General features: G+C 35.0%; 1 protein-coding gene across 1 annotated transcript; it reads left to right on the forward strand.

The window, feature by feature from the left end:
* Positions 1 to 8,550: 8,550 nt before the first annotated feature.
* LOTGIDRAFT_170876 (hypothetical protein) lies at positions 8,551 to 12,124 on the forward strand (the record flags this gene model as incomplete). The annotated part of the gene is made up of 2 exons (XM_009046729.1): positions 8,551 to 8,922; positions 9,149 to 12,124. 2 exons carry the CDS (start codon positions 8,551 to 8,553, stop codon positions 12,122 to 12,124), a joined length of 3,348 nt encoding a protein of 1,115 aa, XP_009044977.1.
* Between the last annotated feature and the right edge of the window lie 4,538 nt (positions 12,125 to 16,662).

The raw sequence follows: 16,662 nt of genomic DNA on the forward strand, positions 1-16,662 counted from the left end.
CGGTGAGAAATAAAATGTTTTATATTTGTATTTTACTGTGTCTAGATACCACGGTGAGAAATAAAATGTTTTATATTTGTATTTTACTGTGTCTAGATATCACGGTGAGAAATAAAATGTTTTATATTTGTAATTTACTGTGTCTAGATACCACGGTGAGAAATAAAATGTTTTATATTTGTAATGTACTGTGTCTAGATACCAAGGTGAGAAATAAAATGTTTATATTTGTATTTTACTGTGTCTAGATACCACGGTGAGAAACAAAATGTTTTATATTTGTAATTCACCGTGTCTAGATACCACGGAGAGAAATGAAAAGTTTTATATTTGTAATTCACTGTTTCTAGATACCACGGTGAGAAATAAAATGTTTTATATTTATAATTCACTGTTTCTAGATATCACAGTGAGAAATAAAATGTTTTATATTTGTAATTTACTGTGTCTAGATACCACGGAGAGAAATGAAATGAAATGAGTTTTACGTCCTACCTTTTTGCACCGTGTGGGCTAATGAAAACGGGCAACGCCATGCAGGGTGCAATAAGGGAAATTTTGCGGACAATGGCATTAGCCTGCTCTTTTTTCGATTTCCAACTGTCGAGGGATCTTTAACGTGCAGAGTCTGTAGCACGGAGAGAAATGAAAAGTTTTATATTTGTATTTCAATGTTTCTAGATATCACGGTGAGAAATAAAATGTTTTATATTTGTAATTTACTGTGTCTAGATACCACGGTGAGAAATAAAATGTTTTATATTTGTAATGTACTGTGTCTAGATACCAAGGTGAGAAATAAAATGTTTATATTTGTATTTTACTGTGTCTAGATACCACGGTGAGAAACAAAATGTTTTATATTTGTAATTCACCGTGTCTAGATACCACGGAGAGAAATGAAAGTTTTATATTTGTAATTCACTGTTTCTAGATACCACGGTGAGAAATAAAATGTTTTATATTTATAAATCACTGTTTCTAGATATCACAGTGAGAAATAAAATGTTTTATATTTGTAATTTACTGTGTCTAGATACCACGGTGAGAAATAAAATTTTTTATATTTGTAATTCACTGTGTCTAGATACCACGGAGAGAAATGAAATGTTTTATATTTGTAATTCACTCTGTCTAGATACCACGGAGAGAAATGAACAGTTTTATATTTGTAATTCAGTTTCTAGATACCACGGTGAGAAATAAAATGTTTTATATTTGTAACTCACTGTGTCTAGATACCACGGAGAGAAATGAAATGAAATGAGTTTTACGTCCTACCTTTTTGCACCGTGTGGGCTAATGAAAACGGGCAACGCCATGCAGGGTGCAATAAGGGAAATTTTGCGGACAATGGCATTAGCCTGCTCTTTTTTCGATTTCCAATTTCGAGGGATCTTTAACGTGCAGAGTCTGTAGCACAAGGGGTCTAGGTTTATGGTCCTACGACTAGGCGCCTTTCCCATGTCAGACCATCTCACCTGCATCACTGACAGAGGGAAACCGGGTTGAAAAATCGATCCATATCACTTTTCAAAATTAGAAAATTCGACATCCAAATACTCTACAAGTTTACCACGAGTTTGTCACTATCAAGCCGATGATACTAACATAGTTTCGTACAGTTATATTGACTGACAATTATCGCAGGCGAACCACACATTTATGATTGGTTTTTGATTTCAAAAAAGTGATATGAATATCCGATATTTAACATTATTAGCGAGATAGGCAAATAGATAGTCAACTACATTTCTTTAATGATAAAGACATACGAGTTGAAATCAAATAAATAAGCGTAAAATTTAACATTGGCAAAAACACAAAAAAACAAACTTTCTAAGAGAATTGGAGGTTGGATGAATATAAATAGTAAATATCTAAAAGTATGTACTTACCGTGGATAACAATATTGAACTGTCTGATTTTGGATATTGACTGTACTATCGGTTTAAATAGCTGTAGGAAATTACTAATTATCTCTTTTTTTATTGATTATAACATCACGAGGATAGTTTTGGTTTAACTGCTTAACTCTTGGTTGATTTCGATTTCAATAACAATATGGAGAGGATTTAACTTGAGGGAGGGGTCGGGTAAAGTATGGGGAGGAGAAGGTCACGTGACATATTTACAATGAAGTTGTATCATAAAATTGTATTTGATTAAAATGGAGATTTAAGTTTTACCAAATTAAAGTATATAACGCCACGCAGTGTGCAATGAGACAAATCCGCAAGTCCAAGATATCAGAAACCTACTGAAGGATCTCAAAGTGACGTGTTCGCCATTTTTTAACAAATCTAAAAGAAAATTTTAGCTAATGTTAATGAACCGCGAGGAAACTTTGGCACAACGTAACAAAACCTGGATATGGAAACAAAAACGGTCAAAATCCCAGGGCACAATAAGTTTCGGGCACACGTGGCTGTCGTGGCCACCGGGAACATAGTGAAAACCTTACATAAGCTAATAAGTAATGTTCCCAGCTCACCGTCGAATTTGAGCCTTCAAATCCATATATGTCTAGAATTGTTCGCGTTTAAAATTTAGAAATACGACTCCCGAGACTCTGCCATATATAGAAAAGACGTAAAAAGTGAAATTCCTTGTTTGGGGCATGTATTATTAGTACATTCCTAGCTCTACATATATTTAAGACCCACATCAACCCATGGCGGGATACCTAGATATTTACTACTCCAGCTCAATTAGAACTGTTCGTATCAGTGTTCAGAATTAAAATACTGTGAATGGTTCATCTGCAATTCAATGAACAATGTCGTGAGGTCCCCGCCAAATTATTTTCGTGGGAGGAAGCAATTTGAAAAAGTATTCTTGTAATACTAATATATTTTTACAATGAAGAAATGTATATTTAAAAAAAAAGAATTGTAACCTTGAGCCTTTGATAACTTGAAAATTCAAAAAAAAAAAAAAAAATGAATGGCACTAACACGCTTCCGTATTTGAGAATTGAGGCCAATATAAAATATAATTATACAAACAATAATAAACAATATGCGATTCACCTGACTGGATAAACAACGGAAATGAGTGATTTTTATCTTTTTATGAGTTTTTGCTGATTTTAACTCAATATTGTAAACGATAAAACAACTTGAAGTTCAGTGATATAGATTTTTAGTGTATGGAGGAATGCACCATTCCAATTTTCCGTCAGATAGCTGTTGTCCCTGTAAGTTGAGACGGCTAATAAATTATTATAATATTTAATAATTATAAAATCAGATGAATCAAAAGAATATTTGAGAACCAATAGAATGATAAGGGGTAGTGAAAACACAACTGTAAGATAAGATTTATTGCATATACGACAGAATAAAACATAAGATAAAATATACAATATTACATGCAAAATAAACATCGAAATAACAATAGACAAATAACAAAGAAAAGATATCATAGTCCTCTTGAGGTTCTGATAGAGCAAAATAAAAAACCACAAAAATATCTCAAAGATGGGTCTCCTTATTTTTTAGCGTCAAATTAAGCAAACTATTTGATTAGTTGGTGTTTCTAATGAATTATCATGTATTCTCATATCTTTATGTTCATATGAATAAGAGTTTTAACCAATCATAAATGTCCATGTATGTACAGACTGGATAAACAAAAAAAAAGATTTTTTGTCATTTTTTGATCGGTCACTCATTGAAATTCTGCTGGTAATTCTCTTCTAATTTAGCTAATTATGAATTAATTATGGACATGTGAGACAAACTGGTATCCAAGAGTCATTAGAACACCTTTACTTTCTATTCATATAAGCTTAAGAATTTTCATTTTCATAAATGAAAATAAGGGAACCTATCTTTAAACTATTAAAGAGTGTGGGTTTAATGTAACATGAAGGATAAGTATACATTTGTATTAGAAGAACAAATCGGTGTTTTATAATTATTTCTGTAAAGGCCCTATCACACCTAGACGTTAGTCAGTGTAAACTGTGTATCAAAAACGCTCCAAGTCTCTGAGATTGACGCATTCTTTAATTTTAGGCGTATTCATAGCGTACTTATAATGAATTGAACGTAAACATAAAGTACCTATCGAGAACGTTTCGAAAACTTTTGATTATTAATACTAACGATCATTAATTTTGGTCAGCGTATGCTATGACGCATGACTAACTTACAGCTACCGTATAATGTCGTATTGTGCAGCGGTTAGGAGAAATATATAAATATTTTATGAAGTAAAAAAGTTTTATCCCCCTTATTTTGATAATTATATCATTCATTTATTTTTACAAATCTTTTGTTTATTTTTAGTGTTAAAGATGGGTGTCTTTATTTTTTAGTGTTAAATTAAGTAAACTATATTATGGTGTATATGTTGACCCCGGTATTGTCAACAAACAAATTTATTTTTATGGGATAAGAAGGTTTGGTTGGGCTCAGGTTGTACCTGTGGAAGAGAGAAATAACACAGTTAATTTCAATACAAGATCCTTTTTTTACACAGCATAAAATACGGAATCCATTTGACAATGTTTACATAAGATTATTGAGTATGGAAGTTGGCAAATTGGCAAATTACAGACACCAGTGTGAATGACATAATACGTGACCATATTTGGACTTGGGCTCATTACTATTCATGAAAAGCATGATGATTTGCCGCCAAAATGGCTTATAGTATACATTTTAATGAGGGAAATAACCTAAACGTCTTACAAACATGTTCAATTCCATCAAGACAATACATTGACTAAGTTCTCAAATAATTAACACTGTCAATACTTATTCTTATTATAAACATAAACATGGATGACTAATGCACATTTTGATATATAATTAATATAAATAAAAGTTAAACTTTACCTGTGGAAGAAAGAAATAACACAGTTAATTTCAATACAAGACCCTTTTTTTACACAGCATAAAATACGGAATAAATCTCCAAAGCAGAAGATTATTACCTCCCTTTACTTAACCATATGCTTCAGACCACAACAGTATACAGAAAATTAAGTACCCCCAAACCTGTACTCGGTTACATATATCATTATTTTCTTATATTGCATGTAGAGTTTTAACCAATCATAAATGTCCATGTATGTACAGTCTGGATAAACAAAAAAGACTTTTTGATCTTTCTTGATCGGTCACTCATTAGAATTCTGCTGGTAATTCTCTTCTAATTTAGCTAATTATGAATTAATTATGGACATGTAAGACAAACTGGTATTTCCAGTCATTAGAACACCTCTACTTTCTATTCATATAAGTATTAGCATTTTCATTTTCATAAATGAAAATAAGGGAATCCATCTTTTAATGTTATTATTTTTATATGTTTTTATTTGTATTTATGTTTGTTACGCGGAAAATAAATGACCTTTATCAATCAGAAAACAGAGTTGGTTTTACTACACGTGAAGTGTTGGTAGGGTCCCGAGATTCGGTAGACAAATTAAATATCGAGTACCAATTCGCCATTATACGTTTACTGTAAAGAAGCAACACGTTAAGTTATATTTTTCGTCCAGAAAACGTCGAATACAATTGAAATAAGTTCGACATTTGTTCAAAGCACGTTCTCCTAGGTTAGAAGTTGCCTATCTTCTTACTGCGACATATACCAACTTGCTCCAATGTTTTTCAGCTTATTCGATGAACAACAGCGTTTTGGACAAATTTTTCATACGCTTGCCTAATCGTCAATGTGTAGAGGTTATTGATTGTCCGTTTTACAGAAAGTAAATATATAGAGTGTAGCAGAGTAAGATCGAGGCCCAGCCAAGTACTTCCCAGCTAATTTAAGGTTCAATATTATTTGTGATTTAAATTGAGTGTGCAACGTCAAAGTCGATTTTCTCCAAAGTTTTCAAAAAATGTGAATTTCTGTTTTCGACTGAAATAGATAGAAGACATGTTAAACTAACGTTTGGAATAAAAATTATACCTCTAGAGTCAAAATTGGCTGAGTTATGGCCATTTTAGCGCGGGGGTGGGGGTCGGCAGGCAGCCTATACAGTCTCTATACAATCTAGTGGCAGCGGTCGAGGTAAAGACCAAATCTTTGACAGGCTGCCGTTCGAAAACTATCACAGACGAAATTATGAAATTTGCACTGCAGGTCCGGACCCATCTGAAGTTGTAATGTTTCAAATTTCAAGTTCTTACCGTGAAAACTCTGCCTGTTACAGCACTTTTGTTTTCTGATTTCTTCCCCAAACTACAAAATAAGAGATTTTCCTCTTGAAAATTTGGGTGAAACTTTAAAGTCGATTTTCTCGAAACCTTTTACAAAATACGAATTTCTTGTTTTGACTGAAATAGATAGGGGAAATGTTAAAGTTTAGTTTGCGACAAAAATTATACCTCTCGGGTCACAATTGGCGAAGTTATGGCCATTTTAGCCGCGGGGTGGGGGCCGACAGTTTTCCTATAGAGTCTAGTTGCAATGGTAGGGGTGAAGGCCAAAACTTTGACAGGCTGCCCTGGGAAAATTGAAATTTGCACTGCAGGTACAGACTGGTTGGAAGTTGCTGTGTTCCAAATTTCAAGTTCCTACCGTGAAAACTCTGCCTGTTACAGCACTTTTGGTTTCTGATTTCTTCCCCAAACCACAAAATAAGAGATTTTCCTCTTGAAAATTTGGGTGAAACTTTAAAATCGATTTTCTCGAAACTTTTCTCCAAAATCCGAATTTCTTTTTTTGACTGAAATAGATAGGGGACATGTTAAAGTTTAGTTTGCGACAAAAATTATAACTCTCAGGTTTAAATTGGCGAAGTTATGGCCATTTTAGCGGAGGGGTGGGGGTCGGCAGTTTTCCTATAGAGTCTAGTTGCAATGGTAGGGGTGAAGGCCAAAACTTTGACAGGCTGCCCTGGGAAAACTATCAGAGATAGAAAGCTGAAATTGGCACTGTAGGTACAAACTGGTTGGAAATTGCTGTGTTCTAAATTTTAAGTTCCTACCGTGAAAACTCAGACTGTTACAGCACTTTTGGTCTCTGATTTCTTCCCCAAACCACAAAATTAACGATTTTCCTCTTAAAAATTTGGGTGAAACTTTAAAATCACTAGATTGTATAGAGACTAAAATGGCCATAACTCAGCCAATTTTGACCCTAGAGGTATAATTTTTTTTTTGCAAACGGTAGTTTGACATGTCTTCTATCTCTTTCAGTCGAAAACAGAAATTCACATTTTTCGAAAACTTTGAAGAAAATCGACTTTGAAGTTGCACCCTCAATTTCAAGTGGAAACTGGCTTATGTTTTGGTTTGGGGAAAAAGTCTGAGATTAAAAGTGCTGCAACTGGCAGAGTTTTCACTGTAGGAAGTGTTTTTCTGTGATATTTGTTTTTATCTTTTTTTTTTTGCATCGTTATATTTATTTTATTAATACCTTTTTAGTTTTAATTTAGACTTGTGTTGATCAAAACGTGATATGCCTAATTTCTTGTAAAAATTGCGATATATAATGTGGCGAAACTGAAAATGCATTGCCTATCCGTTTAAATAGGCATCGTTACGACATCGTAAATGGCAAAGATAAATCGTGCTTGTTATTATTGGGATTTGATGCACTCGATTATTTTTTTTTATGAAATACCAATGTTCCGGAACGTAGTATAGAACACACCATTACTAACGTTTCCCAGGATTTTTGATTATGACGTCACTCTATTATTAGTAGTACTAGGCGCTACAAGTATAAGAGGACAGTGGAAGTAAACGTATGAGCGAAATTATACATTATATTCATCTTACAGAGGAAATAGTCTAGTTAACTAGGTAGGTTGTCATCGCCTTCCCCTTATTCTTACTCTAAATCTTGTTGAAAACCTACGCGGTCAAATTTGACAATAAAAAGATATAAAATTTGAACCTTAGCATAGTCTACATTATATCACTACTACAGAAGAAATAGGAATTGTATTAGATTTTAACTTAAAGTGATATGGTACTTTAAGCATATTTTAAGATAGAATAAAAAAAAAAAGGTTAACAAATTTGACATTGGTTATCATGACAACATAGAGACTTATTTCCGCAACGTTACGGAGCTTAGCGTAGTTAACCGAACAATAACGTTCGTGTAAAGATATTATGACGTCATAGTACATTCGTATCAGTTCCTTGGCTTTTCATGTTTTTGTGGCAGACCATCAGAATTTGAGAATATTAAGTAAAAGTAAGTTATTGTTTGCCTCTATACAGATTTCCAAGTGGAATTTTGTATTCTTTAATTTATGTGAGAGGTAATTTGAACGTAATGTAGACTATCTTTTCAAATACTGTTCTTATTGAAGTTTCTTATGATGCTTCAGATTGGGATCCAACAGAAAAACAACTATTGCTGTTTTACCAGGATAAATCTTTATTTCTACTATCAGCTATCCTTACCATTTTTAAGAATTAAAAATCAAAATCTGCTTCGTCTACAGTTTAACTGAAGCATCCCGTGAAAATAATGGCATGTGCAGGAAATGGATATTGATTGACGGGTTGTATTTTTCAAGTACCTGAATTGTGTACGACTTGTTATTTATTTGTTTCCAGATTCTACAATATGGATCTCAACCAACAAGAGTTGGAATTAAACCAACCAGTTCAGACCAGAGACCGATCTAGTAGATGTCACTCTAGATTAGCTGACGCTTTAGTATTTGCCGCATATAACCCTGAACGACCTGAATCGTCACCTGAGCGACTGACAGAGTCGTCATATGAAGCAGGGGTCTCTTCAGAGCAACCACCACTGAGAGCAGCATCAGTTAATATGTCATCAAGAAGTGATACTGAACAAGCAGCTTCTGCCGAATCATTAACTGAAATAGCGGATTCAGATCATCCACCCAGAAGAACGGCGTCTGATATTGAAACTGTGGCTATGCCTGATTATAAGACAAGTGTTTCTCGAACTTACTCGGAAACTGACAAGGTAAATTTTATAATAATTTATAACCTGTGGGACAGTTGCTTTCACAGTACCCGACAAACTCTATGTTCGGTCACGTCGACATAAGATGGTAGTAGTATTGTGGACTGTGTTATGGTCATGCTCTCTCACTTCTGTTTTATTTATCAGATGCATTCTTAGAAAGGCGTTCATAGTTCTGAAATTTCAGCAATACCCAAATCCTGCACTATTATCTTTATCATTCCAGGCCCATTTACCAGCAAACAGATTGGACATTATATCAGGAATAGGAAGTGCTCTTGCTAGTCCAGAACCTTCCTTATTTACTATGGCCTACCGAATCAAAGATTCCCCATCTCCTTTTAAGGCCAGTCCACTGCCACCCATTAAAGGTTCCCAACTCGAACAGGAACTGAAATTTAATTATTTTGAATTTGGGCTGGAAACAAGCGATGCTGAATTAGATAAGAAGAAACATAAGAAATTTGACTATTTTGAAATTGGGCTGGAAAGTGAACCGGAAATGGAAAGTAACCAACAGGTACATGAACTAACAATGCAAGAGCATCAAATCGACAATAACAAAAATAAAAAGGCATTTGACTATTTTGAAATCGACATGGGAACCAGTCATGTTGAACCTAAAACATCAGATAAGAAGAAAAATAAGAAATTTGTTCGTTTTGAAATTGATATGGAAACAAGTCATGTTGAACATAAATCATGGGAGACAGATACTAATCTGTACGAAGACTTACAGAGACAAGATAGGGATAGAGTAGAAGATCAGTTAAATAACTTAGATGTAAATGAGAAGAATGATTTAAAATCTAGACCAGTAGTTGCAGAAGAGAAAACATTGAATTACGAATCTGTCCAGATGGAAAAAAACCAATTAGCTGAAACAGATTATAAAAATACAGAAGATATGGAAACAAGTCATGTTGTACATAAATCATGGGAGAAAGAAAATAATCTGTACGAAGACGTACAGATATACGATAGGGATATAGTAGAAGATCAGTTAAAAAACTTAGATGTAAATGAGGAGAATGATTTAAAACCTAGACCAGCAGTTGCAGAAGAGAAAACCTTGAATCCCGAATCTGTCCAGATAGAAACAAACCAATTAGCTGAAACAGATCATAAAGAAGATGTGACTCAAACACTCACAAAAGTTATAGAAAAACTGGATGATTTACTTAGCATGAGTAAGTCAAATATCCAAGTACACCCTCCTAGATATCCGAAGCCACCTAATGTTTCCAAAGGTCAAATTATAGTCCGAGGAACTAAGGCTTCACGATTAAGACAGGACAAATTACGGGTGCAAAATGAGGTATCAGATGTAACACAAGATGTTTTACCAGCAGTTGCAACAGCAGATAAAACCCCGGAACAACGAACACTGGTAAAATCGAGTCTACCAAGGTCTCGTACTTCTCCTCCACCAACTACAAAAAAGAAGCCTGTCCCACCACCAGCGTTAGCAGTCCGGGAGACAAAAGCTACAAAGCTAAGACGTCTAAAAAAGATGGAAGAAGAAAGAGAAACTAAAGAGCAAAACCAAGAAGAGAAATTGAAAGACATGGCATTTGATCAATCACTTATAGAGTTATTACATAGAAAGAGAACTCCAACGCCAACATTTAAACCAGCTCCTCCAAAACCTTATAAAAAGCCAGGACCTGTTTCTATCAAAGAGACCAGGGCATCGAAAATGCGAAAGATTCAAGAAAATTTAAAGAAAACCGGAAAAACAGTAGCTGCTAACGAAATCAAGTCGCAAGATAGGTCACAAAAGCAACCTCCTCCAACTAATGTCAAAGAAACACTTGCTTTAAAGTCGCGTCAAGCTAGATCCCCGGCACCAACTTTTAAACCGGCTCCTCCAAAACCTTATAAGAAGCCAGGACCAGTAGTTGTAAAAGAGACCAGAGCATCTAAATTGCGTAAGATGCCTGAAAACATTAAGAGAGCAGACAATAAAGTACCAATCAAAAGCAATAAAACATCAGAGGTATCGAAAAAACGACCCTCAAAAAAGCAACCTCAAGAAAAACCACTCAAGAATGAATTGGTGCGTTCTTTGACACCACTGACCCCTCATAGATTGCCTCCAATTTCCCAGAATGGAACCAAAAGTATCACAGGGGATGAGGGAGATGCTACTCCCGTTATTCTCAAAGAACTTCGAAAGTCTAGGAGGTTTTATGAAGAGAACATTGAAAACGAGGATTTAGTGACTACACCAATAGTAAAATGGTCTGGCAGTAGAACTCTCCTGTGGTTAGTCGACTGTCCCAGTGATAATGTTTCAGAAAGCTCTAACCAAAGCACAGATTCAAGTCCTGGCGAATTTGACGATGATGTTTCAGAAAGCTCTAACCAAAGCACAGATTCAAGTCCTGGCGAATTTGACGATGATGTTTCAGAAAGCTCTTATCAAAGCACAGATTCAAGTCCTGGCGAATCACACGAGGATATTTCAGAAAGCTCTTATCAAAGCACAGACTCGAGTCCTGGCGAATCCACTGATGACGTTTCAGAAAGCTCTGATCAAAGCACAGATACAAGTTCTGCTCAAACAGATGTGTGGGACGGGGAATTTGACCCGGTAGCTATTAAATACTACCGATCTTTGACCCCTGTACATATAGAATGGAAGCCTCCACCTAAAAAAAGAATTTTAAGTCCGATCTCTAGAGTTGGATGTGGAAAAGTCAGTAACGCTGTCAGCCCATCCTGGAGAATAGAAAGTCCACTCATGACTTCCACACCTTTTCCGAGAAAAGACAATGAAAAAGATGAGAAGTTTCTTGATAGATCGGCGAGAGATAAACTGTGTAGGATGGAAGTATCACGAGGGTTTAAAGTAAGAAAAGAGATCAGAATGGCTATGGACGAGCAAGGAATGCAATGGGAGTCAGAATTTAAGTCAGATATCAAAATTACAGAAGAGACCTATCGAGTTCAAAGATCTGTGGATTCCAACAAACAAATGGTACAAAATGAATTAGATGGTTTGAGAGAACGATTAAGACAGGCTGAAGAGAAAGACAAATTGAAATCAAAAGACAAATCATTCTGTAGTAGTAAATTCAAAACTTATTTCAAAAGTAAGAAAGCTGGCTCAGATGAGAAGAAAGAAAGAAAAGAGACAACGGATGAATATTTTAGAAAAACTGAAGAAAAGTTTTCTAGGTATGTATCACCATTTTAGGTAAAAAAAATAAGATGTTCTAGCCTGTGAATGTGTCTGGAAAACTTATATTAGCTTCATATCGTTTTCTAGTCTGATGTCTGTCAATAGTAAACGTCACAAATGTATGATTGATTGAATTAACTAATTGTTAATAACTGGATTTCGTTGTAGGCAGTTGAGCCAAGATTGGGTAACATTTCTCTTACAACAAAATTGTCATCATGAAATGTTAAAGAAAGCCAGACTACAGGAGGAGTTGATTTACCAATGGAAATCACAAGCCATTCGTTATAAAATTTTACACACTATGCTGGGAAAGGATTTAAAGGAAGGTAAAAAGAGGAGTTGGTATTTGTAAGAGACATTAGCAATAAAAGGTATACAAGAGTGGAACAAACATAAATTCATGCTGTGAATGGTTCACAGCAGAGCTGGCCACGCAAGATTGTAGAATTCACAGTAAGGCTGGCCAAAGAGGATTGTATTGTTCACATGAACGTTGATAGCAAAGGAGTTTATGGTTCATAAGAACTTTTTTAACACAAGAGTGGATGATTCACAATATAGATGGCCGTACAGATGCCATACGGGAATGCGTGTTTCATTGCTGACCGCATAGGAGTACATGGTTCATAGGAGAGCTGGTCTAAAAGGAGTACCTTGTTGACAGAAGAGCTTGCCACAGCAGGTTATGGGAGAAACAATTTATGGCTCTAGGGTTAGCTGTTCAAGGGCATTCCTAATGAATGTAAAACTTGCATGAAGAAAACAAAGTATATAGGCATGCTTCCATTAATATTTAACATATTGTTTTACAGCAATTGTTATATAAATAAAGTAATTAATTTATGCAGTCCAATGTGTCCTCCGTGGCCCCTCCAAACGCCCAAGAATAATTTATTTTATTGTGGAACCCTGCATCCAAAAAAGTAAAGAATACTCTTTCAAATTAAGGTCGCTTACTCGTGTGTATAATTTTGCATGAATAATTGAAAATATAGTTATTTTACCGTGTGTTCTAGCGAGCCAAAGCTTGTGGAAAGTGAAATTTCTAATTCAAGGTACTGAACATTTGAAGGGATTGTGAAGACTATTTACATATATTTAAGACCAAAATCATCCCCTAAAATGGCGAACCGGGATGATATATGTGCACATCAGACCGCTAAATATCCTTATTTATGATAACAGGATCGGTGTCGAATACAGTGAGGCGAACATTTGATCAATCAAGCTAATCAATACTACTACTACTGGACTACCGGCTTAAAATTTGCCCAACTAAATTAATAGTCTTCCTTTAATACATATACTTCAACCTGGTTTCCCCCTGTCAGTAATGCAGATAAGAGGGGCTGACATGGAAAAAGCATCTAGTCGTTCGGATGGAATAATAAACCGAGACCCCGTCTGCTACAGGCTGTACACGTTAAAGATCCCTCGATCTCGATCCCTCGAAAGAGCAGGCTAATTTTGCTTTACTGGCAAAATGTCACTAATGTAATGTGACTTTGTGAACTTTTAAATGGCCGATGCGAGATCAGTTTCGTTAAAGATTTGATGGAACCGGAGACGTGACATAAATGGTGGAGAAAAAAATGGTATGAATGAACTAGGTTTTGCAGATCCGAGTTATCTAAATAGGTTTAAAGTCCCACACCTGCCGAGATCCGGAAAGTCCCCATTTAACAGGATCTGTTTTTTTCTGACTGTACATCAGCCGGCATCTGTCTATATAGCTATCAGAGGCTGGAATAGAGACAGGTGTTTCGGTCTAGTTTACTATGAACAATGTTTTCATTTAAAGGGATTAGTTCATTACGGGCTAATAAGACCATGTCAAAACCCGTATTCGTGATACGGTGGGTAAACGAGGAGCCTGTATTTATCCGACACATTTCATTCCAAGATTTAAAGTCCCACACCTGCCGAGATCCGGAAAGTCCCCATTTAACAGGATCTGTTTTTTTTTCTGACTGTACATCAGCCGGCATCTGTCTATATAGCTATCAGAGGCTGAAATAGAGACAGGTGTTTCGGTCTAGTTTACTATGAACAATGTTTTCATTTAAAGGGATCAGTTTATTACGGGCTAATAAGACCATGTCAAAACCCGTATTCGTGATACGGTGGGTTCACGAGGAGCCTGTATTTATCCGACACATTTCATTCCAAGATTAAATTAGTATCTGTCTGCTCTTATCCAATGAAGAAGTTGAATAACGGTTAAGAACTGGAATATTGAGCTTCTAGTATCTACGACCAATCAAGCATCGATGATACGAGCATGAAGAGTTTTGATGGGCCTAAATATTATGAAAGTTTGCTTCCCGCCTGGATTATCGCCTTCCCCTTATTCGGTTGGGGTTCAGTCAGAAAAGGGAGTAGATTATTATAGCGTTAGGCATGATCACCAGGAAAAGGTTTGATTCAGTTCAGTTGAATAATCCGTGTATTGGGAAAATTAAGAAGTAAACAAGTAAACATGCTACTCGGTTATGCCGATGGTGATTAATTTATACCACGCGCTGATAATCGGCCGTCAAAAGAGTTGATATGATTTGCTTCATTAAAAACGCCTATTACTTGCCATGTTAATTCATTAAACTAAAATATCTCTGAAGATGACAATACTGGTAATGGTAACGTTAGAGTTGAGTCTGTTGACGATACGATTGCAAATGGTTCTGGTGTTAAATTGTTAATAATCTTTCGAAAGATTGATGATAATGAAGATGCTACTCAAAATTGTGAAGATGCGAAAGATGTTACTCATAATTTTCAACATTCTCGTGTTTTTTGGTTATGCTCAATATAAAAAATCCAAAATATAATTTCTGTAATAAGTGAGGAACGCTTCCAGATAATATTTATCTTCTTCTCATCACATTTTGATTAATGAAAAATAATACTGAAATCTCTCCACAATCTACTTGTAGTAGGGTGTTAAATAGTTCTTTTCTAAAAGACCCTAATATCGCACACTTATTGACAATGAAACTTTCCATTGAATCCTAGGCATGTCTGGGCCTTCTCTTTTAAACTCAACTTAAGTACTAGACTAATGGGATAACTTGATATATTGAATAAAGAAGCACTTTGCATTAAGACTGTTATGCAGATTATAATAACCCTCGAACTATCATCTGGTTAATAATGTATTTAATATGGGAGATGTGCAATCCATTGAAAGTTAACGGTTGTGATTGAAGATTTGAAAAAGAAAAATTTCACATTGTAATCAGTGCTCTTTCAGAATTAATAGCAACACTTCTTTTCCTCTTCAAATGCGTCGCCTAAAGAAGGCGACAAAATTGTAATTTATCTGCTATTTTGTTTATCTTGACGATATTACCACTCGATATTTCTCAATAAAATCTAATTCAGGTATTCGTTTCGTCTTGGTCATCTGTCATTTATCAACATGCAGATGAAACTATGTTTTCACTGTATGACCTGTCATCTGACATTGAATCACTTACAACACGGCATGTTTAACTTATTTGGATGATTAATATTGACAAGTCCGAGTTTCTTTTTGGCTATTCTTGTTTGAAAGCCTTCTTTTGTTTGAGGCAAAGGGAGGTAACTGGGTCTCAGCCTACAGACCACTAATAGAGTTGTTTAATTTGGCTGCTTGTCAAAATCGATAGTGAGGCTGAGTCTCCATGCTTTTTTGTCAGGGCGCCATTTTTAGTCAGAGTTCGTTTTGTCAACGGCCTGTTAACATCAAATAAAGTTGTAAGTCAACATCGTATACCTTTGTTTTTTATTGTTCTATGTCTTCAGTCATGTTCCTCGCAGAACAGTTATTCTTGTTGTTGATCATTGGTATATCTCGACCTGACAGTTTTACGTGAACGACATGGAAACCCATGATTGATAAACTCAGAATGTTATGAACTTGTAGTCCAGAAGAGATTCTATTATAAAAGATAAAGTTACAGTTATAAATACCTTGTGTTTAAGTATGCTGTGGTATTAACTCCAAATCGTAAATACGCCACGTTGGGATTTGCATACAGTTGAATCGAATTATCACGTTTACTTGTGGAATTAAAAGTCTATCCTATTCAAATCTTTATCCTTAGAGTTGTACTAAATTTTTCGCAACACAGGAAAACTGAGAAAGAACAAGGTTTAATTTTGAGGCTACACACATGAGATTTGAGATTGATCTTATTGATGTGTTCAATATCACGCAAGATGAATATATTTTCATTTAAATTGTCATTTTCTATCAGTTAAATAATGCGTCTAATAGCCAAATGATATTGCAAGAAGAGAATCATATTAATTCTAAACTCTGACAGGGTTTTATATTGTGTGTATTCGAAATTGAAAGTTTCAATATTTAAAAAAATAAATCGCGATATCTATGGCAAATACGATAAATATATTTCACCAAATCAGATTTGTTGAATTATGTGTAAAATTCATGATAACACCAACTTTTAGTTTAAATATATTTACATTTACGAGTTTATCTACATTTGTTATATTTTTTGTTTGTTGGTGCAGTTATTTCCCTTGATCTAAAATTCGTCTTTTCTCCT

The sequence above is a fragment of the Lottia gigantea genome (assembly GCF_000327385.1).
Source record: "Lottia gigantea unplaced genomic scaffold LOTGIsca_105, whole genome shotgun sequence".
NCBI classification, from domain to species: Eukaryota; Metazoa; Mollusca; class Gastropoda; family Lottiidae; genus Lottia; species Lottia gigantea.